At 44.9% G+C, this 7,556-nt stretch overlaps 1 protein-coding gene across 1 annotated transcript in view; it reads left to right on the forward strand.

Annotated features, from left to right (window-relative positions):
- Nucleotides 1-6,660: 6,660 nt before the first annotated feature.
- prom2 (prominin 2) overlaps nucleotides 6,661-7,556 on the forward strand; it is a 92,125-nt gene continuing 91,229 nt past the window's right edge. Inside the window, exon 1 of the mRNA XM_078223038.1 lies at nucleotides 6,661-7,074. Within this exon, the coding sequence (XP_078079164.1) occupies nucleotides 6,837-7,074 (238 nt within the window). The 5' untranslated portion in view covers nucleotides 6,661-6,836. The remainder of the gene's footprint in view (nucleotides 7,075-7,556) is intronic.

The following is a 7,556-nucleotide window of genomic DNA, read 5'->3' on the forward strand; positions in this document are numbered from 1 at the left end:
TGTGCTATTCTGGGGCAGCACAGTGGCACAGTGGTTAGCACTGCTGCCTCAATTCCAGCCTCGGGTGACTGTCTGTGCAGAATCTGCACGTTCTCCCTGTGTCTGCGTGGGTTATAAGAACATAAGAAATAGGAGCAGGAGTAGGCCATCTGGCCCCCCAAGCCTGCTCTGCCATTCAATAAGATCAAGGCTGATCTGATAGTGGGTTCAGTTCCACTTACCCGCCCACTCCCCATAACCCTTAATTCCCTAATTGGCTAAAAACCTATCTATCTGTGACTTAAACACATTTAATGAGGTAGCCTCTATCGCTTCATTGGGCAGAGAATTCCAAAGATTCACTACCCTCTGGGAGAAGAAGTTCCTCCTCAACTCTGTTCTAAATTGACTCCCCCGTATTTTGAGGCTACGCCCCCTAGTTCTTGTTTCCATTGTAAGTGGAAACAATCTCGATGTTTCTACCCTGTCTAGCCCCTTCATTATCTTATATGTCTCTATAAGATCTCCCCTCAGCCTTCTAAACTCCAAAGAGTACAGACCCAGTCTGCTCAATCTCTCCTCATAAGCCAACCCCCTCATCTCCGGAATCAACCTGGTGAACCTTCTCTGCACCCCTTCCAAAGCCAATACATCCTTTCTTAAATAAGGGGACCAAATTTGTACACAGTACTCTAGGTGCGGCCTCACCAGTACCCTGTACAGTTGCAGCATGACCTCCCTGCTTCTATACTCCATCCCTCTCGCGATAAAGGCCAACATCCCATTTGCCTTCTTGATCACCTGCTGCACCTGCAAACTGTGTTTTTGTGATTCATGCACAAGGACCCCCGGGTCCCTCTGCACAGTAGCATGTTGTAATTTTTCACCGTTTAAATCATAGTCCCTTTTCCTATTATTCCTACCAAAGTGGATAACCTCACACTTACCAACGTTATACTCCATCTGCCAGATCCTCGCCCACTCACTTAACCTATCCAAATCTCTCTGCAGATTCTGTGTCTTCCACGCAATTTGCTTTCCCACCCATCTTAGTGTCATCCGCAAACTTTGTTACCCTACACTCGGTCCCCTCCTCCAGATCATCTATGCATATGGTAAATAGTTGAGGCCCCAGCACCGATCCCTGCGGCATGCCACTAGTCATGGATTGCCAACCAGAAAAGCACCCATTTATACCTACTCTCTGTTTTCTGTTAGATAGCCAATCTTCAATCCATGCTAACACTTTACTTCCAACTCCATGCACCTTTATCTTTTGCAGTAACCTTTTGTGAGGCACCTTATCGAAAGCCTTCTGGAAATCCAAATACAATACATCCACCGGTTCCTCCTGTCAACTGCACTCGTCACCTCCTCAAAAAACTCCAATAAATTAGTCAAACATGACTTTCCCTTCCTGAATCCATGCTGCGTCTGCTTGATTGAACCATTCTTATCCAGGTGTCCTGCTATTTCTTCCTTTATGATAGATTCCAGCATTTTCCCAACTACGGATGTTAAGCTAACCGGCCTGTAGTTACCTGCCTTTTGTCTACCTCCTTTTTAAACAGTGGCGTTACATTAGCTGTTTTCCAATCAGCTGGCACCTCCCCAGAGTCCAGTGAATTTTGATAGATTACAACTAATGCATTTGCTATTGCCTCTGCTGTTTCTTTTAGTACCCTGGGATGCATTCCATCTGGACCAGGGGACTTGTCTACCTTTAGTCCCATTAGCCTACCCAGCACTACCTCTTTAGTAATACTGATCGTTTTAAGGTCCTCACCCCCTACAGTCTCATGACCGTCTATTTTTGGTATGCTATTTGTGTCCTCCACTGTGAAGACCGACACAAAAAACTTGTTTAAGGCCTCAGCCATTTCCTCGTTTCCCATTATTAAATCCCCCTTCCCATCTTCTAAGGGACTAACATTTACTTTAGCCAATCTTTTCCTATTTATATATTTGTAAAAACTCTGACTATCAGTTTTTATATTTTGTGCGAGTTTACTTTCATAATCTATCTTTCCTTTCTTTATTGCTTTCTTACGAGTTCTTTGTTGCTTTTTAAAGCCTTCCCAATCCTCTAATTCCCCACTAATCTTGGCTACTCTGTATGCATTGGTTTTTAATTTGATACTCTCCTTTATCTCCTTAGTTATCCATGGCTGGTTATCCCTTTTCTTACATCCCTTCTTTTTCACTGGAATATATTTTTCCTGAGTACTGAGAAAAATCTCCTTAAAAAACCTCCACTGTTCCTCAAATGTCCCACCAATTAGTCCAAAGATGCACAGTTTAGATGGATTGGCCATGCTCAGTTGCCCCTTAGTATCCCGAGGTGAGGAGGTGAGAATCTTTAGCCATGGTAAATGTGTGGGGTTATGGGGATAGGCCGGGGGAGGAGGGCCCAGGGAAGATGCTCTGTCGGAGAGTCGGTGCAGACTCAATGGGTCGAATGACCTCCTTCTGCACTGTAGGGATTCTATGATTCTAAGATTGTTAGGGTTAGGGTTAGAAGACCTTGTCTTGGGGGCAGGGGGTTAAAATGGCTATATCGATAGCTCAGTTAATCGGGATGTGTGTAGGACACAACATGGAAGCAGTTGTTTAGTACAATGGGAGAATGTTAGTCAGTATTGTCTGGGGCCCTATTGCCTGATCACAGGAAGGATATTGTTACTCTTGGGAGGAAGTGCATTTGTGCAACCCCAAAGGCGCACAATTCAGTTATGAGGAAAGGTAACTGAATTTGATTTGCTTCTTGTTAAGAACAGGGAATGTTTATTAAAGTTTCCCAGTATGAAAAGTGATTGAAACGCCTTTCCTGTTTGTGTGTGTGTGTGTGTATGTGTGTGTGTGTGTGTGAGGGGGCGAGTCAGTCTGTGGAAAGGACAGTGAAACCCTTTGGAAAAAGAACATTGCTTCTTCAAACTCAGCCACATCAGGAAGAAGCTTTAATTTTTCACCCTAAGTTTAATAATTTACCAAAGAATCAACAAGAGACAAGAGGCTGCTGTGAGTAAAAAAACAGAATGTTTGCTGATTTTCACATTGCTTTCCACACTGGGGTCTTTGCCTTTCTTTCCCAGGAATCTTGTTCTTTAACCGGGTAACCAATCCCACTGAACTGAGAAACTGCAGATTCGTGAAGGAGGCGAATCAAAGGCGACAAATTGGAAAACAAAAGAGAAGAAAGTAGGAGAAAAATATCAAGGATTGGAATTGAATGCAAGGAAGAAACTGGGTGACCAAATCCAGATAATGTACTGAAACTGGAAGCTGAGAGAACAAGTAAATTCCCAGCCTGTCAGATGGAGCTGCTTCATTCTAACGAGTATGTAAATATTACACACAGTTGTTCATTTGTGTACAGACTGAGCTGACTCAGAAATAGTGAGATAAATGGCTATTATAACCTAACCTTTCCCAGAGGGTGTGGTGTGGTGAGGTAGCAAAGGGGTGATGTGATGATGGGGTTGGAATCTCATTGGAACAGGAGGAGGCCATTCAGCCCCTCGAGCCTGCTCCACCATTCAGTCAGAACAGTTGGCTGATTTGCCATGATAAATCTATCTTAGCTTCTCAGTTCCATGTTCCCTCATCTGGAAAAGCAAATCCAAAAATTCTGATAGTAAATTATTAATTAACAGCCATCCGCTGTATTTTGTGCAAGAGACTTTCCTCATTCCTTCCACCCTTTGCATGAATAGGTGTTTTCCAAATATGTCTCTCTAATGGCCTGGATCTGATTTCAAGGTTTTGTCCACTAGCAGAAAAACCTCCTCCCTCTCTCCCTCCATCCCTCCCGCCCTCCTTCCCTCCCTCACTCCCGTTGCATTTCCAACATGTTTCCCAACTAATGTTTAGCTGCCCTGAAATCAGGCAGGAGAGCTGCCCTGGAGATTCGAATTTAAATGGCAAAGTCACCTCTCAGTGTTGGAATCGAGATGTGTGCACAATTTCAACCACGGGCCTGATAGGGTCCCCAACCCATTCAGACTTCAGACGCATAAAGTCCAGGTACGTCAAATTTATTTTAAAGGTTCCTTTGAAGAATATGAGGACACCTCCTGTTGTGACAAGGAGGCCTTGGGCTATCCCTATCTGGTTCCCTGGACACAGACTGGTCAGGGGAGGCAGTGGTATAGTGGTAATTTCTAGTAATCCAGAGATCCAGGGTAATGCTCTGGGACCTGGGTTCAAATCCCACAAAAACAGCTGGTAAAATTTGAATTCAATAAAAATCTGGAATTAAAAATCTAATGATGACAATGAAACCATGGAACCATAAAAATGTTACAGCACAGAAGGAGGCCATTCAGCCCATGCTCTCCATGCCAGCTCAAGGACATGATGTGGAGATGCTGGCATTGGACTGGGGTAAACACAGTAAGAGTTTTAACAACACCAGGTTAAAGTCCAACAGGTTTATTTCGTAGCAAATGCCATTAGCTTTCGGAGCCCTGCTCCTTTGTCAGATGGAGTGGATATCTGCTCTCAAACAAGGCATACTCCATCTCCATCTCCACTCCATCTGACGAAGGAGCAGGGCTCTGAAAGCTAATGGCATTTGCTACCAAATAAACCTGTTGGACTTTAACCTGGTGTTGTTAAAACTCTTACTGAGCTCAAGGACACCCAGGTGCCCTTTCTAATCCCACCTTCCTGCACCTGGTCCATAGCCCTGTAGCTTACAGCACTTAAGGTGCAGATCCGGGTACTTTTAAAAGAGTTTAGGGTCTCTGCTTCCACCACCAACTTGGGCAGTGAATTCCAGACACCCACCACTCTCTGCGTAAAAACATTCTCCCTCTTGTCCCCTGTACACCTATGGCCACTTATCTTGAATCTATGTCCCCTGATTCTAGAATTCTGTATCAAGGGAAACAATTCTATCCTGTCCACTCCATCTCTTCCCCTCATAATTTTGTATCACCCTTCAGCCTTCTTTGTTCCAAGGACAATAACCCCAACCTATCCAATCCCCCCTCACAGCTACACATTTCCAGCCCTGCCAACATTCCTGTAAACCTCCTTTACACCCTCTCCAGAGCATATATGCCCTTCCTGTAATACGGTGACCAGAAACTACAAACAATATTCTAGTTGTGGCCTCACCAGTGTTTTATACATTGTCGATTGTGGTAAAAGCCTATTTGGTTCACTATGTCCTTTGGGAAGGAAATCTGCCATCCTTACCTGGTCTGGCCTACATGTGACTCCAGAGCCACAGCAATGTGGTTGACTCTCAACTGCCCTCAGGGATGGGCAGTAAATGCTGGCCTTGAACAAATAAACGACGTGTTTCCCCAACAGTCCTTTCCTAGCCCTACCACTTCTGCGGGTCCTCGGCAGCATAGATGTACATGTGAGATGGAGCTGTATCTGACTTCCCCGTCATTGCTGAATATTTCCTGTGGTATACTGCCTGAAGTATCAACACCCAGGGTCAGAGACTAATTGGAAGTGATATTTCAACAGACTTCCTGTTGTTGTAACACCCCAGCTTCCCAGTTTTGACTCTTGGGAGAGGCCACATTACTAAAACTCTAAACATTTTGCATTCTTCGTGTGCAGGGGTTTACAGCAGGGCTGGCACTTGGCTAGTGGAAGAGAGTAACGGGCCTTCCTTTTGGTTTGCTATGACTGAGGGATTTGCCAGGCCTCCTCAGCAGACAATGATGATTGGTATATATTACAGACTGGTTAAAGACTGTGGGCATGATCTTACCACCTGTTGGTGCCAGGCTCTCGTTGCAGCGTCGACGGAGAATTTGGTGACAAACCAAATCTCCATTCACTGCAGCAGGAGAGGAAAATTCCGCTGGCGTGAATGGTCGGAAAATTCTGGCCAGTATATTTCCTTCCCTAAAGGATATGGGTGAAGCAACAATCTGACTGGTTAATGTGTTACTTTTATTGTTACCATTGTTTTAAACTTCAGTTGAATTCAATTTATCAAAATACCTTCGTGTCATTTGAATTCAAAACCTTTCCGAAAGGATTGACTTTGTCCCTTTCTTTAAGATACTTTTGATATTTTCTGAAGATGGTATCTGAAGACACTCAGTGCAAGATTTATATGGAATGATACTTTGTGGACAGATTATTTAATAAAACCAGGGTGGCACGGTGGCACAGTGGTCAGCACTGCTGCCTCACAGCGCCAGGGACCCGGGCTCAATTCCAGCCTTGGGTCATTGTCTGTGTGGAGTCTGCACGTTCTCCCCGTGTCTTTTAAGGGGCGTCTTGACAAATAGATGAATAGGATGGGATTAGAGGGATATGGTCCCTGGAAGGGTAGGGGGTTTCAGTTCAGTTGAGCAGCATGGTCGGTGCAGGCTTGGAGGGGCCGAAGGGCCTGTTCCTGTGCTGTAATTTTCTTTGTTCTTTGTCTGCGTGGGTTTCCTCCGGGTGCTCCGGTTTCCTCCCACAGTCCAAAGATGTGCAGGTTAAGTGGATTGGCCATGCTAAATTGCCCCTTTGTGTCAGGGAGATTTGCAGGGGGCTACGGGGTTAGGGCCTGGGTGGGATTGATGTCGGTGCAGACTCAATGGGCCGAATGGCCTCCTTCTGCACTGTAGGGATTCTATGATTCTAATTGAAGCATCATATACAGGTGAAGAAACAGAAAGCAAAATGCTATGATCAGTAATATTTATTCATTTATTTTCTTAGCACATCTGCACAGCAACGGGATCTCTGCACTGCGATCTGAGAACCAAGGCTTCACCAGCTGAAAGGGAACTCCACCATGTCCAGAACCCAGAGTTTGGTTGTAAATTAAACTTTGTTGGAAAGAGAAAAGGAGGATTCGAATCAGATCAGTCCCACATTCCTGCTCTGCTTCTCTCATGGCTTTCCATTGGCGGATCGTCCACTCCCGGCTGGGATTATTTGTCTTTGCAACATTTGCCTGTCTTCAGTTCCCTGCGACCTTACAAAGCTGTAGCAGGAAGCAGCACGATTTCGGTAACATCTCTGAAACTCAGTACAGCAGCAATCCCCGCCCGATTTCTGGGGCAATATTAGTTCTTTACCGCATGGTGCATGGCTTCATTGATATCATCCAACCAAATCCTTTCCCAACAGGTGAGAATCTTCCTTTTTTACTGACAGAAGCACAGGGCAGCAGGTAAATGCAACAAAGGAGGGATGTCAGAACCAGGACTGGTGTCGCCAAACTTTTAAAACGAGATATTCCCATCAAAAATATAAGTTTAGAAATAGAATCAGTAATTGGCCTTTCAGCCTCTCAGACCTGCTCCTCTGTTCATCAAGATGGTGACTCATCTTCTACCTTAGTTCCAATTTCCTGTCTGATCTCAAATCTCTAGATTCCTTTAGAATCCAATCTCCTTTCAATCTCAGTCTCAAATGTACTGGATAATGAAGCATCCATCTGTGGGGTAGAGATTCGCAACCCGCTGAGTGAAGACATTTCTCCTTATCTCAGTCCTAAATGGCCGACCTCTTAATATGAGACGATGGACTCTGGTTCTAGACTCTACAGCCAGGGGCGAAAACCCCTGGGCATCGAGAGGGGGAATTAGCAGAGAGGTGGCTTAAGAAAG

This window comes from Mustelus asterias, chromosome 11, assembly GCF_964213995.1.
Source record: "Mustelus asterias chromosome 11, sMusAst1.hap1.1, whole genome shotgun sequence".
NCBI lineage: Eukaryota > Metazoa > Chordata > Chondrichthyes > Carcharhiniformes > Triakidae > Mustelus > Mustelus asterias.